The sequence below is a fragment of the Synchiropus splendidus genome, chromosome 16 (assembly GCF_027744825.2).
Source record: "Synchiropus splendidus isolate RoL2022-P1 chromosome 16, RoL_Sspl_1.0, whole genome shotgun sequence".
Lineage (NCBI taxonomy): Eukaryota > Metazoa > Chordata > Actinopteri > Syngnathiformes > Callionymidae > Synchiropus > Synchiropus splendidus.
In genome coordinates this window covers 7188129-7212064 of record NC_071349.1, presented here as the reverse complement: position 1 = coordinate 7212064, position 23936 = coordinate 7188129, and the positions used below count along the sequence as shown (strand labels likewise).

At 41.2% G+C, this 23936-nt stretch overlaps 1 protein-coding gene across 2 annotated transcripts in view; it reads right to left on the bottom strand.

Annotated features, from left to right (window-relative positions):
- Positions 1–23936, bottom strand: part of arid1b (AT rich interactive domain 1B (SWI1-like)) — a 174162-nt gene that overhangs the window by 27758 nt on the left and 122468 nt on the right. For both annotated transcript variants that reach the window (XM_053845368.1, XM_053845370.1), the window contains exons 5-7: positions 17503–17779; positions 3117–3206; positions 184–363 (exon numbers count right to left, since the gene is read on the bottom strand). In XM_053845368.1, the coding sequence (XP_053701343.1) occupies positions 184–363; positions 3117–3206; positions 17503–17779 (547 nt within the window). The remainder of the gene's footprint in view (positions 1–183; positions 364–3116; positions 3207–17502; positions 17780–23936) is intronic.

The following is a 23936-nucleotide window of genomic DNA, read 5'->3' as shown; positions in this document are numbered from 1 at the left end:
TCTCTCAATTAATGCTTCCTTTGTAGCACTCATCTTACATGAGCTGACCTTTTCTTGGCAGCGTTTAATGGATTTAAACATTTTCCAGTCTTTTGTGAATTCAGCGAGAAATGTGTGAATCAGAAGGAGCATGTAAAAAGAAAGGATGAGTCATTTTGACAAGCATTTTAAACAGTCTCCCACCTTGGTGTCCGTACTGTGATCCTTGTGAGCCATAGGGACCTGTACTGCCACTTTGAGAGTAGGGACCCATCCCTGGATACACAGGACCCCCAGAAGCTGGGTGAGGGGAGACAGGTGGACCAGAGGGAGGAGGGGGAAACTGTGAGCCAGGCTGACTCCTCTGCATGTTGGGCATGAATCCTGCAGTACAAACACAGCACACACCAAAATGATGCTTATTTGCAGATGTCTAAAATGACTAGGTTTAGCGTGTTTAACACACGCTACAACATACTGTAAACACAACTCATGAATGAACAGATCATTTTCAGTCATTTTTTTCTCTTTCCATGTCATAGTCAGGGTTTGGCCATTAAATATACTAGGACTGTTGGGCCAAAAGACAAAAGGAAAGAAGACAGAGAGCCTTAAATGACTATATATAACATGACAGAAAATTCATATATATAAATATGTTAATTCATGATCAAATGTGTTTAAGCTTAGATACATTTTATTCTCAATGTGGATCATGAATATGTTGAAGTGGGAACATCTCAGTTGCAGAACTGCAGGTACAACATGTAAATAGACACCTTATTACAAGATATTTTTTTTCAATACATATATATTTTGAATTTTACGGGACAAGTAATACAAAAAGAGCAATAACAGCTTAACTTTTTAATCTATCTATTAATAGCGTTGGGGTTCACTATTTTGCTAAGTTAGGTCTTCATTTTCAAAACCTAAAAATAACTATTGAGTAACATTTTGAATTCATTTAATAATCAATGATGAAAAGTCATGAGGGCCACATAAATTAAGGGCAACGCACTGCATGTGGTCCACAAGCCGTACGTTTGAGCTAAGCTAAACCACGGTTGTCCACAGGTTATCATCACTCAAGCTACTTTTGAAACGTGATTTATTTGACCATCACATGGCATGGACGTTGCCAAGGGAGGATGAACATTCAATTTTGTTTTTCTACTTTTCATTCCGAGAGCCAAACACAGGTGTGCTTCCCACTCAGAGACGCAGGGGCTGCAACTTTCACCCAAATATTATTTACTACAAAAAAATTGCTTGAACATCAGGATATTATTTGAGACTCATTTTCACTTTCTGCTGGGTTTCCTGCACTTTCCTTCCTACAATCCAACACATTGACATTCAGAGTTAACAGTGCTGAATGTATGAGCGTGTTTTTTAGCAATCCATGTGCGAGTACTACTTGCAAATGCTCACATTGACAGATCCCAGCCTGTAAAACATCAGTGAGCGGATGGAGGATACTTAAATTTCACAGTTAGAACACCAGATTTTACAACCAACTATGCAATAATCGGGCAGAGTAGGTGCAGAAGACTTCTGCTTTCCGGACAAAAGTTAATTTACACAGCTATGGAGCTAAAACCCACGTGCTTAGACAAAATAAGCCAGTCTAAGTCTATTTTTGCTGCAGGAGGGGAAACATTTGATTGAACCATTGTGTCAACATGCAAAATGGAACGGCGACTTTTGCTTCAACAGTAGCCGCCAAAAAGCTTCTTCGTGTTGTGACTTCTTTTGAATTACATTGATGAAGCGGTTGCAGCTATAGTGGGGGGTGACACGGTGAAACTGTCGACTTTGCGGTTTCTGAACTCATCATTAAGGTCTGTTGAGCCTCCCCACACTTGGAGCATGGCTCCAATAATGTTCCAAGTCAGACTGTCAACACATGTGTCAAAGCCTCTCCGGGCCTAAATGCATCTGCACCATAGAAATTGACATTTGGAGGGATCCTCGTCGGAGCGACACTCTTTAAAGCCATCCAGTTGAGTTTTAAAACCCACAAAAAGGTCTCCCCATATTCCACAGACATGAAAAGGTCGCCTGAATGGCCGTGTGTGTTGGTGGACGGATTCGAGTGTCGCAGATTAGTAGTAAATGGATTTGGAGCGCTCGCCTGTAAACTTTGATAACTATCTGAATTTCTGAATAAGCGTGCCGCGGCAGGATTTTTCAAGCCGGGAAGTGCAAGATGAGGCAGTGTTTTTGCTATATTAGAGAGGTTCAGAGTTGTGGAGGAAGAGACAAAGTCAGAAAAGGAGTGAGAGAGAAAGAGAGAGAAGTTGTGTGGGATGAAAAGAGCGATTGGGGCCTGAAAGTGCTTAGGCTGCGAGTGCTGGGTTTAAGGAGCGAGGACATTATTGTAATGTTTTGCTTCCATTAGAGTGAGGGGATTCTGGGCGAAAAAAAAAAAAAAATCTGTGTGTAATACTGCACTTTAAATTGCTTGGAAAATGGATGGGGAGAGGAACAATGTGCCGACAGTGCTAAAAGCAAATAACACATTCAAGGATTTCTCTCTCTTCTTTCAGCCAACCTCCCCTCCACCCCGCAAATCACACACACAAACACACACACTGGCAAATGAAGCTCTCAGTCCACCAACAAAAACAACAACACTCATACAATGAGGCACGTGAGAGAAAGTGTGTTAACGTAGGAATGGGGGGCATTTAGTGGATTTATGCAAACGAAGAGACGAGAGTGGCTCTTAGAGCAAAAGGCACTCGAGTAAAGTGGGGCTTGAGCATCTGGGGAGGGCAGAGGGCTTAATCCTTGATAGGAAAATGTCAAAAACAACAGCTATGCCTGTGTTTTCAGAGGTCTGGGGTGGGCTCAGGGTATTAGAGGGCAGCAATAAATCTCTCGCTTGATTTCAGCAGGTGGGGACACAACCTTTCTCTCCCTCCCTCCGTCCACTTTGTCTGTCCACCCTGGATGCTTTTTACCGAGTGAAATAGAGAGTGGAAGGTGACATGGATGGAGAATTAATTTATTTGATGTGCGTTTACAGTAGCTTTTATGATATTAAAAAGGGTATTAAAGGGTTTTAATTGTTATAAAACCACCCTCAGAGACAAAAACTCACAATCCACCTACAGTCACAGGGACATTACCTCTCTCTTGGGCCATAGGTGAGCGGGTGATCGGCGGAGGATGGGCTCCGTCTGGTCCATTTCCAGGGCTCTGTTGAGTTAAGCTGGAACCTAGAGGAGGACCAGAGCACATAGAATTAGAAGGCGAGGAAATTGTTCCTCCTACTGCAACAGGTGAAGGAAAAGTCAAGCGTTGTTTTTTCTGATGAAAGAAGTAGCGCACAACAATTTTCAGAGATCTATTGGACAGGATTTCTCTTGACAAACAAGCTCTCAGTCAATCTCACAATAATTAAGCATGAAATAGTTTGGGGATTGGACTGCGTGACAGATGCACTTCCAGAGGACAAGTTGTTCGACCCTTTGCCATTTCCTTGTGTAAGCATTTAAACCCTGAGCAGTCTCCCTCGGAAAAGCAGAGTCATGGAGGGAGCATCGATTAGGTGCTTGTTCGGCTCTTTGGACTGAGCCGGTGCCATTGAAATCCGATAGTGAGTTGAGGTTCTGATTAGGGCAACCGCAGATAGAGACTTTGGGAATTGATTTGGCCCAAAGCAGGAGCGCGAGATGTCAAATTAACCTTTCATCTTTGGGTTTCGGACCCATGGCTCCAAGTGAACTGTAACACGGAAGTTGCTGTGGACGAGCATGTAAACAGCTCACCCCTCGCTCACGAGTTGCAAATGACACACACTTGACATGATTCATTAGCACTTTGTGCTCTTACCACTCATATTTTGAGTTTTCAAAAGCGTCTCTCCTTTATAAAAAAAGTATCCTTTGCGCTTGGCTAGCATTAGCTGGCTTACAAAGCTAAGCTAAGCTTCATGTTTAAACACCGAACTACTGCATCAATTGATGCAGTACTTATACTGTATATTTTCTAGCTAGTGTTTTCATATCTGCGTCAAATCTACTTATAAAACTCACCTGCCTCTGAGCAGTGCTTAGCTCTCTGCGTGTCTCACAACTCACTAACACCATGCACTCCTTGAGGATTAAGGTTGTACTACATCCATCAGCTGACAAAAATAAAAAACTGAAAAAAACTGAAATAAAAATAAACAATTAAAAAAAGTCTTAGATATTTGAATATATATATATATATGTGTGTATAAATATATATATATATATATATATATATATATGTGTGTATAAATATATATATATATATATATATATATATTCAAATATCTAAGACATTAATACATAAATCATAAATATAACTTATATAAAAAAAATGTACAAAAAAAAAAAAAAAAACATGCCGAAAATGAAGGTAGTTTCCACTACCATTAGAGAGCAAGATTTTTCTTTATATTAATTCTAATCAACATAAATGCTACATGTTAAGTGGAAATACATCTGTCCGAAAAGTTTACCTTATTTTAGTTCACCAACATGATTCACAACATAATGCTGTTATTGTTTTGAAAATGATTGAGATTGCTGTCAGTTTTGGACTGTAAATTGAATTTTCAACCAATGTTTAGTTGTTTGTGTGCTATGTTAAAATGTTATTACTGTATAATATGGCTGCTTTGTTAGACTGATTTAATAAATGAATATTTTTGAATTTGCGGTCCCGCCCACATGAGTGCTAGTAAATCTAAGGCTTACACTACTGTTACAGTGCAGTTTGGCATTAGGCGTAAAGTTAAAAAAAAAAAAAAAAAAAGAAATACCAGGCCACAACAGTGCTACACACGCATCAGAGTCCACTCTCACAGTTCCACATAACCCCCACGTAAACAAACCAAATTAAGTTGACATAATTGCTTCTCACAAAGCTGCAAAAACAACATTTCCAACTACCAAACCGCCTCCGCCAAACACATGAAAACACAAACATGTAAAAGTAATTGTGCAGATAAACAAGTGTAAATAAGCTCCCTCAAGTACACCAGACAATTCATTTCCAAACACACACACACACACACAAAAGAGGCACAATGTTGTTGCCCTCACTCACATGCTCACAAACACACGCAGTCACGCACCAGCAGGTCCAGAGGCTCCGCTTCAAAGATGGAATATCATTTTAGTTTGTCAACTTGCGGCTAAAAAGAGGAAAAAGTCTTTAAATTAATGCTTGATAGCAAAAAAATAGCAAAACACCAATTTTAGTTTTACAATTATGGCTTACAGAAAGTGTCGATGAAGGTAGTGGAAATTAGAGAGCAACATTTTTCTTTATATTAATTCAATTCATATTTCATTTGTCATTTAAAATATAGTTTGCTGCCAAACTAGGCATGGATGCTGCTACATGCTGTGTGGAAATATATGCGTCTGGCAGATTATGTTTCACTCTTTGTAAACCTAAAACAAAAAGGGAAATCATATAAAATACATTTTTAGTAATATTCATAACTGTTATTACTCATCACAGGAGACATTTTGAGCTTTTCAAGACACATCATTTCTGTTTAACTCCCCATGCATCATCATTATGAATCAGAAGCTCTTCTACATGCTGATTATTGTCTTTGTTTAAAGACAAATAACATTTGACAGTGGCAACATTCCTTCATCTCTCACGCAGAAGCAATGCTTGAAGCGCTTTATAATTATTTTACCACCAATTACTGCAGAAACAATACTTGGCTCTCTGCTCGATACGAACAATGAGCTTTCTTCTTCTTCCCGTCTTTGTTTTTTAAAACAAGATTCTATTAAATTTTTACACCCAAATAAAACAAACAGACTCTGTGGTGAGTCGTAGCAACATTAATCTGTTTTATTAATAATTCATGCAGTGCAGTTTTGATGCGCGGTCCTCTCTGTGTGCTGCTGAGACTGAATTGAAAAGTCAGCATGGGGTGGTAGTATATCTGTGCTGTGAGTGGAAACCCATTTCAACAGCGAAGACAAACCCAGGCTGGTTATTTCACTCTGCTTATGAAGACATAAATGTACTATATTAACTATACATTCATATATAGATCATGAGTTGGCGGCACACGACTAATCAATGCTGTCGATTCTGTCTTCCAGAATGTCATCATCTCCCGAGTTATTTCCCATCTTGCACTTAATAAAGTACATCTGTTTCCTTATTTCAACCTTCCAGCTCGAATATCCAGCGTAGCATTCTGCAGTACTTAAACTTTAGGAGCAGTGATTGACAATAACATCCACAGCTCTTTTTTAAATAAATTACAGCATGTTAAAAAATACAAAATGCATTTAAAAAAGACTTTTCCTCATAAGAGTGACACTGGAATCAGAAAACCACTCGGCTTTATAGACATTGAGGGCAGAATTTTATGAAAAAAAAGCACATTTTGTTGCTTTATATTATTGGTGTTCTGTATGTAATGTATCATAAGCAATGTTATAAGTATAGTAGTCACAGAAATGTCAAACGTAAGTACAATGTAATAGTAGGGATTGAAATAATGGCTAACAGAAAGGCATTGATGAAACTTCATGAAGTAAATAAGTAGCAGCAGAAGGTGCTCCGGCCCCTTGGACCTTCCTTCTGTCGGTCAGACCCCACAATCTCACTACTCCCAACAGCACAAGGTTTTATTATTATTATTATTATTATTATTATACATTTACATTTCAAATATGGCTCCTGCTTCTTATTTTAAATGTAAGACAATACTAAAATAAGGACTATTTATGCTTCACTTATTTCATGTATATTAGATCATAAAAGATCGAAAACACTATATACACTTTCGCTGCATGAGGGAGCGATTCTGTCGTTCCTTCCTACCCACTGCTGTTAGGTTGCACAGTGGTAGATGCTTGACTGGACTCACTGTTCATGGTTTCATTTTAATATACATACATTTATTTTTTGTTATGATGTTCATTTTTTTTGTTTCTACAGGTCTGTATTCTGCCATAAGAACCCAAATTTCTCCATTGTGGGAAGAATAAAGGCAGTCAAAACTAATCTAATACAACTGCGTTCATGACAGAGGTTTGACTTTCGTAAAAAATCAATAAAATTGTTAAAAAAAACAAAAACAAAATGCATCTTGATATACATTGCGAGTACAAATTTGAATATGAACAGAATTGTGCTCAACATTCACAAAAAAAATCACTGACCAACACAACTGTGCAAGTATTATATCACCTCTTGGTAATTGTTAAAGCCTTTGTGAGTCACTGAGCATCCAAAGACTCTCCCCAGTTGTGTGAACGTGGGAACTGGACAAGGCAGACAGAAAAAAGGACTCACAACTTTGTAACAGCTTTTAGAATCAAAGACCAGAAGGCTCTTCTGACAACACATTTAAATCCTGATCCTCATTCATCGTTTCCTCACTTGTGATTTCAGTTTTAGCAGCTACAATTTTCCAATTTCATCTGTGAAGCTTAAGCTTTAAAAAGACTTCCCTGCATTAAACAATCTCAAAGAGGATGAATAAGCCTGTCAATAAATGAATTTACTCAGAAGGCACACTTACTCCCTACTTGTGATATACAGAGCTTAAAGAAACAGGACTTCTTTTTCGGGAAGATAATGGTCCTGTGCAAAACACATTTGAAATATTCCTTCTGCGGAGACAGTCAAGGCAACCCCAAGCCTTCTTTGAAGCGCTGAAGTGTGGGCTTTGAAGGTTTTTTTTTCCAAACACAAATGCAGAGAGAGTTCAAAGAAAACTTGTGGCCACATTTGTGTTTTGTTTCAGGGGCCCAGTAAGTTTACAGCGTCTGGGATTGGGAGGCGGTGTGACGCAGAGCCGAGCTGAGTGAATAAAACTGTTGCTAATTGCAGATGAAAGAAATGTTTAGTTGTGGAAAATAGGATGCAGGAGCCCATTCGAAGACGCAATATGATGAATTATAATCTGATTTCTACCCATCAATCTCAGGCTATATTTAGACGCAATATTTCTAGTTTCCATTTAGACAGACCAGCTTTCATCAGATCAACAGACAAAACACCTGTTCCAAAAGTATACATTTTTTCAGATAATAACCACCATATTACGCTTCAATTGTTGCTAGACCATTAATAACACTGTAATTACCACATTACTTATGATTAGTGTATTAGAGGAACACCATTTATCATCCATAATATTCAGAAGCGTGTTCCAAACTGATAGCACTTTAGGTAACAGTGCCCTTGGAGAAACTCACACTTGCAAAAAGGTCAAAGTGTAGACTGTTCTCTAAAACCTGGAGCTAACATTGGGAGTGGTTGGGATGATCGTAGTCTTCACTTTAAAAGGACTTAGTATGCACAGATAAATCCATCCTTGGGCTGAATTACCCAAATGAAAAGAGCTATACGTGGAATAAATGGAAAGCTGCCTCAGGCTGTAGGCTCACACACGGCTATACTCCCAAACTGCAGTTCTTTCTGTGTCCATAGAGGGTGGGTGCAAGGGTGGATAAACGTTGGCAGGAAATAAGATCTCTATAGGTGCAAACCAATGCCTCTCCAAGCTGAGGGTTAATTTCTCCCTGAAAGGGATGGATGCAGGTCTGCTGTCGGTACGAAAACATGCGCTCTCCCAAGTTCCTCATTACTTCCCGCGCTGACTAACAACTGTAAGTAAAGTAAAAGTGCAGCTTAAGCTGAAAAACAGGTAGCGCGATGCAGAACAGTGCGCGGCGGCGTGAGCGAAAGGGAGAAAATAGGTGTCTGGGAGGGAGAATAATTGTACACCGTGCTGCTGTTAGGGTATTCCAGTCAGACGGAGTTAGAATAGGATTCTTCTAAACGGCTAACGCAGCATTCAGTTTTTTATTCCTGCTCAGGCTGTGTGCTCTGTGAATTTGTGGCCTGCGGGGAGGGCATTTTGCTGTTTCACTTCGAAGCGCCATCAACAGGAGAGAGAACGGCATGGGAGATTGGTGGAGGACGGGTGTGGAAAGAGAAGATAAAACTGGGAGGGCAGAAGAGGAGAAAACGCTGGAGGAAAAATGAGCGGGAATAAGAGAAGCAAGAACATGATGGGAACTTCAGAATAAGTGTCCAGATGGTTTTGCTGGAGCCATCGTGGTCCCAAGCCTTTTTTTTTTATAAGGTTGGGAGTCTGCTGTCCTTAGCTTTAAGGGCTGTGATCACTAGCAACTTGCTGCTATCCATCATTTCCGTTAAATAACTGATGAGTATTTCGGAACCTGGTTGACTTAGTGGTTGTTCTCATCAGTAAATTAATGTACTCAGCTGATAAAGTTGTGTGAGCATCATCACAGAGACTGACATTAGCGAGGAGGCCAACCAGAATCCCCTCACAGTCCTAAGAGAAAGTCAAAGGAGGGCGCTTGGAGGGTCGAGGTCAGGCAAAGCGAAAGGTTGCCAAGGCTAAGGCAGCGGCTTATGGTGAGTTTCATGAAAGACTGGGTACCAAGGAGGAGGTTTTCACCAAAGACAGACAGGCAGATGGAGAGAGCAAGGAAGGATGTGCAACAGGTGATGCTGCTCAAGTGAGATGTGATATCAAGAGAGGAGAGTGTGAGAGTAAGATGGAAGGACCAGGTGGAGAGGGGGAAGTAAGAGATGAAGAGAAGAGGAATGAAGCTCAGTAGACAGAAGATGTTTCTGTAAATGAGAGCGAGAAGTATGAGGAGCGGGAACGTTGCAGGAAGTTGAAGTATCAGTCATACAGAGTGATGGACAGAGTTTAAAGGTGGAGAAGAGGAGAGTGGAAACAGGGTGGAACGAGTGGAGACCACTGCTAGGTGTGATCTGTGACAGCAGAGTAGCAGTTAGAGTGAAAGGGAAGCTTTATAGGACAGTCGTGAGACCAGCCATGATGTACAGTATGATGATTTAGAGCAGATGTGGGCCTTTTGATGGGCAAAAAAGAAAAGTCAGGGTGGCCAGACTCTGCCGTGGAGAGGTGAGACACAGAAAATGCCAGATGAAGTATGTAAGATATGGGAAGTAGAAGAAGAAGACAATGACTGAGGTTCATCGTGGTTATAAATAAGGATAAGAAGAGGATAGGTGCGACCAGGGAGGACGCATACATTGGTTCAGATGGAGGACAGTGACTTGTTGTGGCAACCCCTAATGCCCTAGAGGACATTAAACTTAGTTCAACTACGGTCAGTAGTATTGGAGCATCCTTTTGGGCGTTATTGGAATTGCTTCGAATGTTGTGTTTTTTTTTTATAGTAGTTATAAACTTGTCCCTTTTCACAAAGGAATAAACAGCAGCTATCTCAGCTTGTTTAGTCCTACAGTATATGTGTACTTTTACACTTCAACCGCACCATTTAGACATGACAGCTGAAAGTACAACTTGTTGATGTGGGACCTATTTTCTTCTTTAAAATCTTTGGCTCGGTAGCTGGACCTGAGAGTGCGATGCACTGCACCCAAGGCCCACAGTATGTCCCCAAGGAGTCTGTAGGTGGACCCTCGGGTATGGAAGGAAAAATATATTTGGGAAATGACTTGTCTGGTGAACAAATATTGGTAAACCACAGGGTTTTCTTTCATGATAACAATTTTAAGAAACGCCTGAACGACTTTCTTCACATTTATTTACTGGTATTAACAACACAAGTCACTATCAAGTGGAGAGAGCTGCGAGGGAGTTTGGGGGAGAACGTTTGTGAAAGAGGAAGATAAGGTAGAAGTAGAGAAAGAGCTGGAGGAGAGATGAGGAGGAACAAGAAAGAGAGGCACAGGATTGGAAACGCAGCCTTTCTCCTCTGTGGGAGGCCTGTACCAGAGCATCGCTCAGAGCAGGAAGAAAGCAGCAGAGACAAACAGAGATGGGGTGGAAAGGGTGCAGATGAGGGAGTGTGAAACACAAGAGAACATGAGAGAAAGCGATGAAGATAATGAGAGAAGGAAAAAGAGAGAGGGACGGGGACAGCCACAGGCAGTGTTCCCACCACGCCGCCTCTCAGGGAGTGGTGTCACCAGAAAACTTGCCTGGCTCCTCTCGCTGCAAAACATAAAAAAATCCTCCCCCTTACCCACTCCCACCGCTTTCTTGTAATAACTCTCACCACTAACAGAGGAAAAATAGAAGATGCAGTTGAGCATCCCTGTGGCATCTTTCTCGAGTCTATTATCGTGCCGCTTAGAAATGTGTTTTTCCCCTCGTCTCTTCAGGGAAGTCATTTACAGTATTTTAAATGTTCCACTTTTATCATGCAAAGCTGATCTGAGGTCATCACTGTCTTTGCTTCCAGGCATCCGCACTTGACCTTCGACCACAGAATGGAAGAGGAGCTTCATCGCTGCAAACTTGTTTTTAATATGTGGATCTCATTAGCATAATTTCAGATACTAACGCTTTTCCTCAACTGAAGTCTAAAGACAGACCACAAGCTTGGCTTGGGGGGGTAAAGAAAGGACAGAAGGAGTATAAATAGAGGAAATTCGGTGGGAGAAAGACCCTTAAGCTAAGAGTCTTGGCCTTCTCTCACTCTGCGCCTTCCGCCCTGTATCTATCTCTCCACCCCCTCTGCTTCCTCCACTCTGACCTCTTTGTCCTTTACCAGGCCCTGCAAGGAGTAAAAGCCAGGCTCAGATAAACAGCTTAAACTCTCCTGTGCGCTCACTTGCGAGGACCACCTCTTTAGCGAGAAATAAAACTTGCAGGGGTGCGCGGAGTCAGGGGGATAACTGAGGGAGAGAAACAGTCACAGGGACCATGTTCAGAGGATTTGAACCGACGGTGTATTGATGGCGTGCTTTGGTCCTCTGTTTATCTTTTACTATACTGAGGTCATTGTGGGTGGGAAGGCTTGAAAGGGTCTGTGGAACTATGCATAGACATACTCTAGTGTGTAAATCTAGTGGGCAAATTCTGCGCGGTGTTGACAATGAGATGTGCATCCTGTCGGCTGATGTGTGGTGTCAATGTAAACAAGCTCTACACCTTTAAAATAACAGAAACTTTGAGTGCTGGGAGAGTAACAGTGATGGTGGATGTGAAAACCTGTTCCTCTTCCCTCAATATATACTGTACTGTAATACTATGGTACATGTAGCTGGGTGCTGCAATATTAGTGCAAGCCATGCAAGAGCACCATATTGGTTTCATATAGTGCCAAGGTTTTTGCTCATATTTATCATAATTGGAGTTTCAGACTCACAGAGCCATGTCACCATGTTTCCACTATAACTTTCTATTCCCGAGTCAAATACACATATATGCATCAGCTTTTTAAGCAAACACGACAATCCACGTAGTGTTTGGTTAGTCTGCATATTTACACCCACATTAATCTGATGGTTTTAAATTATACAAATGCTTTTTTAATTGCAACTGAAGCCTCAGCCATCATCAGAACTGCACAAATACAAATGATAATGAAGAAACGTTAGTGCTTTTTACAACCAGAACAACAGAAATATTTTGAATGACTAAATGGAATATAGTTTTTCCCTTTCATATGACTCTTCTTTACTTTTGCATTATTACTTTAAAACCATACAAATTTAATTAACCACATTTTCTTTTACTACAATGCATGTCTTCTGCAATATTTGTAAATTCTTTTCTTTCTCAATGTGAAAAAAACACTCTCTGAAAAAGGTGTTTTAGAAACTCATGCTTTGACACAAGCAATTAGATTGGTCTCTCACTGTCTTCTTCTATTTGGGGTGAGAGGGAGCTGGGGTTATGGAGGGCAGGAGGTGAGGGACACCCTTGACAGGACCATCACAGCACACTACTGTAGACAGACAACCAGTGTGGAGGAACTCCAGAGCGCTCAGAAGAAACCCAGAGTCAGAGCTAAAACTGGATTAGAACCCACGACCCTTCTTGCTGTGAGGTTGCAGCACCAACCACTACAATATAAACAGTCGTTCTGCAACCTTCTGCCAGTGTTTTAAATGTCAACATTGAAAAATGCAGCAGACAATCTTGAGGCACATTTAGGCCCCACTCAGATTTGTTATTGGCTTTTCCTTCACAGCATGTTCCTCTTTCTGCCTTATCAGCTCCATCCTCACAGCAACTGTGTGTTTGTGTGAAGATTATGCCTCAGCTCAGACCGGTTGTATTTTCGGTAGACGTGACGGCAGTCAGGCACGAAGCGCTGTTGCACAGGTGCACAACATGTCAGGACTGTTTGTGAACATTGCCACATAAATGCAGTTTGATGAAAACAAATTAAATTTTTAAGATACGCACTTGTGCCTTTAGCTTCCAGCTAACAATCTAATGGAAGCGCAACGTTCTTCGCCGCATCAATCTGGACCAGAGACAAACGTTTCCTTGCCTTTTCCCCTAAGTCTCTTGCGAGGAGAAAAATATTCGCTGAATTGCTTAAGGAGAAGGTGTGTATGTGTGTGTGAATACAAAGAGGAGGCAGGGGAGGGAAGGGTTGGCAGTTGAGCAATGTGATTTCTGCTCGACTGTCACAAATCTAGCGCAACAGGAAAATCAATTTGGCCCTGTGTGTGCCTTTTTGGCTCCGGGAGAGAATCCAAATAGCAAGGCGAGGCCCGGATAATGTTACAGTGTATTGGATTTACTTCATGGAGAGACGGAGACGGAGCGAGCGAGGGAGAAAGACAGACAAGGGAGAAGGGCGAGGAGAAGTCAACGGAGACGAGGGAATCACAAGCGTGCCGTGCAGCTCAGACAAGATAGATTTGTGCAAGTGTACGGCTGTATGATCGGCTGGCAATCTGTCACTCTTTCCCCTCTGTATCCTTCTCTCTCTCTCACACACACGTCGACAACCTTGCCACTCATCCAAGCCGCCAAGCTTATATATGATTTATAGGTGCGGCCGTATAGCCGCGGCGTGAAATCATGAAATAAATTGTAAGTGTTCATGTGCAGTTATGTATGCTTCACCTGTGCGCGCGCCGCTATTTTTTCAGCGTGCGTTTGACAGCCAGGTGAAAGGATGACATGATGAAATTGCTCCTCTCTGACCGCTGTCAAGGGTAGTGTGTGTCCCGTGTCCCGTCAGCCATGTGACAAGTCACATCAGTCCACCAAATGAGACTCAAACACAGTCACTGCCGCGATGTGACATGCACACACACTCCTATACATGCTAGTTATGAAGATATGAATTTGCAAATACATTCAAGAGGCGCCCTTGTGCTTAACTATTAACTGTACTATCAATAATGGCCATATTTCTGGACTGTAATTCCGACAGCTTTATTGCAATGGATATATTTAGGTGTTGTCATTACACGGCAATGGTGCTTTAGCTACATATAAATTGCTACAAACAGAGTCCTACATAGCAATTGCTTTGCCTTCAGAGCGCTATAATGTAATTGCCACCAGATATTCATTGTTACATTAAGGACCGCTTCATTATAATGGCCACCTAATCTTCAATGTTATTGCCATGGCTCCATTGCAAAGCATATTGTTGGATTATTATATTGCTGTATTGCGACCAGTCACTGATGTTAATAGGCTGTCAATAGATGAGAATTTCTATTAATCGCACTAAAGGTGAGTTAACTCGTGGTTAATGGCAAAGTCATTACACGTTTTGTATCTGTTCTTAATGTAACTCCAACACAATACTCTTGCATTGTGTTATTAATACAAGAGACAGTTTTATCTTATAACTACAATTTTCTGTTTAGTATTAACACTGTACTTACAACACATTTCACCTGCAAGAGCGAGCCTAACTGCGACACGGGGACATCTCAGGGAAAAACAAGAAGTTAGCACGTTTTAAGTACATTGCTATCGGCACTTTACTGCACGTTGTGTTGTTATTAATAGGCCAGTAACATTTATTGCTTCAATATCAGGTGAACTGCTACATCAAGACCGCAACACTGTACAATTGAACCGCTAATATGGGACAGCTATGTCGTATTTCTTTATATTATGACACCTATTCCGACATTACAGTCACATTTAAACACTTCATAAAACAGCAGCTACATTTGAATTGCTATGGCTGGACTCCAATTGAGATGTATGACTGCTATACTGTAAAACAGCAGATGCATTGCTGAATTGGGAGGCTGCATCGTAAACGGTATTTTGGGACAGCTTTATTGTGATTGCCTTATGAGGGAAGACTCTCTATAGCAAGCTTACACCAGCTACATCGTGTAGTGTTTTGACTTGTATCGTGTCTGAGACAGCAATATATATATTGGTATCCCCATATTTCATGAGGATTTTACATCAGATTGTGTGAGTGCTGAGGGTGACTCACCTCTTTGACAACCATGAAGCTTAAATGTCTGCCCACAGTTCGCTGGAAATTGCTCAAAACAGGTGGAAGACAGAGTCTTCTATCTTGTGCCAGGCTCACAACAGCCAAAGCTTATGGAGTTCCGACAAAGTGCCGATATCCGATGAGTCCCAACCACATTAGCTCTCCGGCATCTGCACGAAGCTGACGGCTCTGTGATCTAATACATACTGATTGTATTAAAGCTGCTAAAAATGACAGCTGCTGCTTCACACTTGATCATCATTTATTAAGGCGCGGGGAATATTTAAAAATATTTCCTTCCTAATCACAATCAGTCTCACTTCCTGCCTCATCCCGATTCCCGACATGATTCCCCGACACGAGTGTCGGCATAACCACTGTCCCGGTTTTTCATTAATGTCAGTCAAGTGTCTGGCAGGAGAGGAGGAGGAGAAGAAGGAGCTGACACTGGGATCTCAGTGCAGACACTTTGCCCCGCCTGGGTGTGAGTGACAGGCCTGAGACTCACTGATACAGCGGTCAGTCAGACAGAGAGGTGGCCGAGTGACAGTCGAGCTGGAAGAGCACGCACACACGTGCGCGCATGCCGCTCACTGCTTTATATTTGACTTTTTTATTTAAGATTTTCATTTCGTGTTGTTAACATGATACCATGTTTACAATTGCTATGGCATTATAATTTACATCGTGTAACAGCCTTTACAAATATGTTTTCATCATGACATTCCACACCCCTGAGCAGATGCTTTGATCAAACATAATGTGTGATGTGTCTAAATGTGGCCATTTGTTTGTATTCATGTGGCCTTCATGAGCAAAAGCCCAATTGCAATTTCAATTCTATATCAAATATTCATTCTTTGGAAGTTTTTATTCTTCTTCCTTTTTTCTTTATGAATTATATATCTTTTATTAATAAGTAATGCTCATTTTAGCAGTATTAGTTTGTCCTTCAAAATAGATGAATGAAACATATGAAAGAAAAAGCTCTACCTTGCAATAAAGTGCCATTTAAATCATATTTACTTGTTTTAACCTAAGATTCTGTTGCTAAGACATTCATCACTTAAAAATATCCTCCATTGTTTATGATTCATATTAATAGTCTTTAAACAAAAAGAAATAATATATTATAAAAATGATATTTAAGTGATAAAAGATTCAAGATTCTTTTTTCTGTTGGATCGATATGTGAAGTTTTTTTCTTCAAAACTTAGCTTAGGCCACACAATGTTTACTGTCAGATAATTCACACAATACCGACTTAAATTTTGTTACTGAACATTTGGTGTCAAACTACAAACTCTTCTCAGTCTGTAGCTCCTTACTTTCACTAACACCGTGATTGAAAAGACGAATTGGGTTACTTGGATCCCACCTTCTTATTAACGAAAGTACAAAAAATGAAAAACAAAAAGGCAAAAACTTCTTGACTTGAGAAAAAGTAAACATAGATATCAATATATTTGCAAAACAAGTACTTCACAGTCATTACAAATTGACATTTTGTCACCAATAACACAACGTGATAATCACAATAATTGTGATTATTAGTATTAACAGAGAAGTTTGCAAGTTATGGTGAACATCTAATCCACAGCATGAATGGATGGTCTTTGCTCTACAAATATGATGCAACACCTCTAAGTCCAACACCATGGTTCTCAGTTGCTAAAGGTTGGACCACCTACAGTATTGTGGGAAGGATGTTCCTGCACCAAAAGTACGACACTAAAAGGCAGACGGCCCCCACAGTAAGCGGTGGTGTTCGGGGGGAGGTGAATTCTGAGCCTCTTTGCTTCAGCTGTTTGCCAGTAGATCAGATCTGGGATCAAGTGTTTGTGTGCATACGTAAACACACTTCCTCGTGACCTTTTAAAAACACTCTTTAGCTGCACATACTTAACCTAAATGATATCAAATAGCTCGACAACTGGAAAGGTCAGGCCGGAATGTAGGTGTTCCAAGTACGATGAGCACGCAACAGCATCGCCTTTCAAAGGTTATCAATGCGCCTCAGTCAGGGGTGTCATTTTTTTATTATCTGTCAAAGTCAGTCTCTCTAATTTGTTTTCAAACAGCAGCTGCCTGTCGGATGGCACAAAGCAATTTCCCTTTAAGCTGAAAAGCAATTTTGTAAATTTCCCAGGGACTCCAACACAGCGGCGCGTGATGTAAAATCCAGCACGGGGTCCGGTTCAGGGGAAAGATTTGATCAGTGCCAGTTATTTGTGGTGAATAAACAAAGTAAAGTGAGTGGAAATCTGATCAACTGTGTTTGATCTGATGGGGACAATACCTGGGGTGGAGGTGTTGGCTGGAGGTCCGCTGGCTGGAGAGATGGGCCCGGAGCCAGACCGGGAGTGCTGGGACTGAGTGGAGCCGGCAGGTGAGCCAACAGGAGAAGGAGAAGGGCCGCTCCTCTGGCTGTGGAGGTGAGGGGAGGCATGAGGGGAGAAGGCTCCCTGGTTGGCAGAGTTGCCTTGCTCGCCCTGGCCACTGTTGTTGTTGCTGACAGTGGAGCCCAGACCAGCTTCAGTACCAGTGGGGAGGTCATCAATGGACCCGGAGAGATCCTGAAAGCAAAAGAGACTTGAGGTCAGTTTTGGGAAGACAGGGAATTTCTCTTTGTCGCCTTAGTCTTCCGTGGATTTCGGCTCAGACAGACAAAGTCTGGCCATGCAGATTAAAAAGTGAGTGAGAAGAGAATAGATATGGAAGACAGTGATGTGATGTGATGGCTGCCCCCCGCTGAGCTCACATCAAGCACGTTTTGACACACAGAACGGAGCGACGGAGTCCCAGCTGGAGACGAATATGGGGAAATCACCTGTGAGTGACCCCGTCTCTCCGTCTGCTTCTGACATGTGAGGATGCATCTGCCAGCTGATCCTACCTGCTCCACTCAACCTTTCACCTCGGAGCTGGTCCCACCTGTGTCCACCCTTCACTGCGACTCCTGCTATTTATCAATGAGGTTTGGGAACTGGGCTGAACCCAGACCAGCAAGGATCAACGTTTTTTGGCCATTATTTCAACTAGGGAACAAAACTCAAAGCAAAAGACAAACGAACCCAAAACCCTTTACGACTGCATATGCTTACAAAAGGTGGGGAAAACCATTTTTTCAAAATTGAAATTGAATTGAAAAAGGTTGAGGTGAGAAAAGTAGAAAATAACCCAGTTACCAAAAGAATCACAGGAAAGCTAGAATAATTAAATAGAAATAATTCGGTTTGAGTGATGCAATAAATAATAACTGTTTTTTAAATAGCAAAAAAAAAAAAGTAATGTAAGGTTTTAGAGGTCATGCATAAACTGATGTAACTTTATTTAACATGATATCGAAGCGGCATCAGGAGCTATATTTATGACCTTTCTAATCACATTGCTTGAAAATTATTTACTTTTCATTCACCATGGATGCATCAATAGGTGGAACTAAATGTAGTTAGTGGCAAAAACAACATTATTTTAATTAAAATTTATATATATATATATATATATATATATATATATATATATATATATATATATATATATATATATATATATATATATATATATATATATACTGTATATTTTTTATGCAATTTTCCAATAAGAACTGACTCTCATTTAGTCAAAAGAAATGGTGAAAACCAGAGGTGGCACATTACTTGGTTGAACTGAACAAACCAGCCATAAAAAGAGAGGAAGCCCCCTTTTTTGGATGTCAAGCTAAGAAGCTGTGGCATCGCAATAAAATGTATGGTCCAGAAAAAATCTCAAAATTTGAGATTCAAATTTATTGAATTCAGGCCACAAAACAAAACATAACCATATAGCGACACTCTGAGATGTGTGAAACGCAATGTTCCAAAACACACAGCACCCGAGTTGCATGACGACATGAACACAATGAATGTGGATGAAGTTGATGCATTGAAATGAATCTTACGGCGTTATTTGTTATTTGGGTCACGGCAGGTCTTAGCACTCATTAGCATGCTAGCATCAGCAGATAGAGAGCAGCAGTAACACGTTCCGATCTCTTCCCATCCCAAGCTTGTGAAGCAGACACCGACCCGACAGTCGGTCCACGGCTTGTTTTGCTTAATGCGATCTCACTGGAGAAACACAAAGCCTTTGTTTTCCATCATGCCGATGTGAGTGCCCACCCGCTCTGCCAGCCTGTCGCCTGGCATTATCCCCACACGCTCGACTGAAGCACGCACGCCGGCTTCTCTGTTCCTCTCTTCCTTTCGCACCCTTGCTACCAAATCCTTGTCTGACTCAATAAAGTCACACTCCAGACTGAAGCAATGGACTTTCTAGTCCGGATTCCTGGCAGGTCGGGCTGATCAGCGTGCTTCAGCCGGTGTTTCTACTTTTCCAACACTGGTCAGGTGCAATGTTCCGCTGTTTGCCCGCGGCCTGATCACTGGAATGGATGGGAATAATTGCATTTAACCTAATTATATCCCGTTGCCAAATTTTCCAGTGGCATTTTGAGAGGTGGCAAATCGTGTACCAGTAATTTGTTTAGAGGCTGTTGGACCCATTTGGCTGGACACACACTTGAGTGCAGCTGTGGGGCTGCTGCCAAAACACATTGCACATCAGCAGGTCAAAGGTGACAAGCAGACAGAGAAAACCTTTTAAACCCATCCAGGGCTCCAAGTGTATTGAGAGTGAAACGTTCATTCAAGCAAACCATCTTGTCTTTTGTTTTTTTTTTTTGAATACACATCATCCATCGATCGATCGATATATCACTGATCACAGACTATTTTGTATTCGTTTTTTAAATTTTTTAAAAAATTTGTCGCTGAAATTCTGTTTGAATGTGGAATAAAATTTCGCCACATGACTTGTTATTTATCTACATTAAGAATAACAACATTTTTTTTCCCTGAGAATCTTCAAAAATATTCACACTGTTTTTTACTTTTGTAACTGTAAAAATATTGAAACTAAAATACAATGCCTTTCAAAACAATAATAATAATAATAATAATAACAACAACAACAATAATAATAATAATAATAATAATAATAATAATAATAATAATAATAATAATAATAATAATAATAATAATAAAGTGGAAAACTTATTAGACAGAATGTGAGGGTGACCCTGGAAAGGCTGTCAGTCAGTTGCTAATACATCTATTATGTATTTTTTGGTCAGTAATGATGCGTTCTACTTGGACCGCGGACATTCCCCCCACGGTGACGTCACTCTATGTAAGATTTCTCACTCAGAAAGTGGGAAAATTCTCACCATCCTGTGTTTGCAATCCAAGATGGCTTCCTCGACCATAAACAGGAAGTAGAAGTTTTTCCTCGTAATCCTGTGAATACCTGACAAAGAAAATATCTTCTTTTCCAATAACTAGAACAGACTGAACTCGGCTGTGACGTCATTCCAAGCTCCGACTTCCCACTTCTGAAGCAACCTGACGGCAGCATAAGTCTCTGGTGTCACAGGAACTGGTGCCCACCCGTGTTCCAGAGTCTGCAGTCATCTGCAGTAAATCAAAGCCAGACATGCAGCTAACCAGCACAGCAGACATGTGGTCTTCGAATCCAAACACCCAACAATCTGGGGCCCCGATCCAACGTGGCCCAAATCCAATTTGTTTGGCTCTGGGCTGCAAATTGCTATGTGTATTGAGTCTCCAAATAGCTGTCACCGCTCCGCCCAGCGTCCCGTATCGCTTAATTCGTTCTCGGAGCATGTAATTGTCATAATAAGAAAAATATTGAGGTGATAATAAGCAGTTACTTCGCGATGACCCCGCAACCCTTCAAACACACTTGCATATATGTTCGTAATAAACCCCACTGTCATCGAGACATTTCACACCACATTGGAAAGGCAGTCGCTCATGAACTTTCACCCCTCCTCTGGCTGCCTGGTCTTTTTTCCTCCGTGTGTGTTTTGTTGACTGACGCCTGGACACACACACACGCACACACACATAAATGTGAGGAGCTGTCACATCCAGCGGCCTATTTATTTCTTGACCACGGTGCTGATGTTGTTTCCTCTCGCCACACACTGGGAGTTAATCAAAGTTGCTTTGGTCGTTCTCTGTCTAGACGGGGAGGAGTTACTGACCACGGCTGTTGGTGAGGTACACAAACAACCAGAGGCCTCTCAATGACAATGCATCTAAGGGCTTCAGTTGAGGGGTATATGGCTCACATGGGTTGAGAGAGATCCTGGCCAATCTGTTCAAGTTATCGTTCAGGATTGACTGGTCTTGTGCTTGCAGCAGTTTTACACAGAAAGACACATCAGACAACAGACCAAGAAACCTTTGTCTCTAGTACTGGCTCACAGTTTCTGATTTCTAAGACCACACTGGACCATCCACTAGGGGCATCAGACGTGCACAAATGTAGGTGTTTTGGCAGAAGAAAAAAACATTTTCAGGAAAATGGCCATAAAACCATGGCTACCTAAGATGCAGAATATCATTGTCCATCCAGCTATGCTACTTCTTTGCAACATAAATGCACACTCATTTCATCACGATGCTAGCTCAGCATCTTACGTCACTCAGGAACAATTGAGTGATATGTTATGTACTTCACAACACTAGAAAAGCAGAGCATTTCACACAGCATACAACTAACTTCCATGATTAAAGAATTATATTGGCTCGCGGAAAATGCAAAAATATATAGTTTTATTTGGAGGACCCTGTAGCGCAACCATGGGGTCCAAAGCATCCTACTATGCAGCACTGTGTCTTGAAGCAATGCAGGATAAAAAGGAACAACAAATTTTGTTGTCACAAAAAATAGCATCTATTAAAGTGATTTGAATGTCTGTTTTTATTATAGTCAGACAGTGTGGTTTCTGCAAGAGCTGATCACGTGACCAGCAGTTCTTGTTGCCCATCAGGGGAAATTTGTAAATCCAAATTAAATGAAGTTTATACCAATGCAGAGAGTTTTATTAAAATACCTCAGCATTTCTTAGAGCTACCGTTAAGCCAACATGTTAAATGAGCTAATGCTATCGCTGCTGCATAAACCGCTCACATTTCAAGCAAGTTATATTGTCTTTTCTGAACGCCTAAAAGTAAAATCTGTACTGCAAATGGCAACTGGTCTCTAGAAACAACATCACACATCCAGTTTCGCAATACTATCTGTTTGCATCTCTTGATACTAATGGGTTTCTAGGTGCATTTACATCCCTTGGAAATTCAAATGCGTCCCAGATGAATACAAGCATTCAGAGTCTAATGTGAAAATATAATGTTTCATACTCACCATGGTCCAGTATAGATGTAGAAATATCACCTTAGTGGGCTCAGATGGGACTTTTATTCTCTGCTCTCCTCTCTGTGTAAATACAATGATCTAAACTGTAATTAACTTCAATTGCTATCGCCGGTCGGCCTGGGGGACCAGTGTGTTCTCAGTAGCAGCGCACTTGTTTATCGGGTCCGGCTACTCTGCTTTCTATCTTTATGGAGCACCAGAGACTGAGAAGATATGCAATTAGGAATTTCTACCAAACACACTCTAAGTAGTCGATTGAGGTGAAATGCAAATGAATCCAAATGCACAAGTAAACTGGTGTGTGAGTGTTGGGACTTTAACCCCATGTAGAGAGGCGCGGTAAAACCCTTTAGTGAATGCAGTTAAAGCCGGAGACAAATGGGAAAGACTCCGTCGGGGACCTTTCTCAAATTCCAGCAGCATATTATCGTCCTCGACGTCAATCAGCGGCGGCGTCCTTCCAGAGCTGGTGATGATGATGATGATGATGATGATGAGGAAGAGGATAATTATGATGCCAGGCTTCTCAGAAGACACTCATAATAATGGTTTTATGATTGACATGTACTTGCTTTCTGATGTCAAAAGTCAATTTGAATAAAGAACATTTTAGATTCATGACTCAAGATTTATTTACTGTGTAAACTGAGATTGAGCCGCCTTCAGATCAAGGCCATGTGGTTTTCAAGTCATGAATGAGGAGCCATGATCTACTGAACAGCACAGTACAGTTATTTATAGGGTTTTCCGAAACACCGCTGCTCAAAAAATAATGAACGTTACTTCATAGAGGAAATGTGTTTTCAACACTCCACACCTTTAAGATCCAGTCCAGAGTCTAAACCATTAAGCCTTTGGTCACACCTGGCCTCTTCATGTTCACATTCATCCATGAAACTCATCCTTAACAGAAGCACCTCATCCGGCTCCTCTCAATGCAGAGGCACATCGGTTCTACTATGAGTCTCTCCCGGATGTCTATGCCACTGACTCTGCCCCTAAGGCTGAGGCCAGACCCCCTGCAGAGGAAGCTCATTTCAGCCGCTTGTATCCACAGTTTTGTCCTTCGGTCATTACCCAAAGCTTGTGATCAAAGATGAAGTTTGGAACGTAGATGTACCGTAAATGTTATGTATTATAATGTAAATGTTTACCACTACTCTCCCTCAGCTTCTTAAAAGAAGGGTGAACAGGTTTAAAAGGTTTCAGTCGCCTACTGTCTGATCCACGACCCTGACTCAAGTGACCTACTCAACCGTCCCCATGAAAACCCCTCAAAAAATGCCTTCCTATTCTTGCATCTCCGTGGAGGTGGGTGGGGATCATTAACAGCTCTGACAAGGACAAACAAAAATTATGCATTTTCAGTGATGCACTTGATGAAAATTTGTTGGAACAGAAACTCTTGTTTACAGAGAAACTTTGATTTGAATAGCGTCTGGAAGGTTG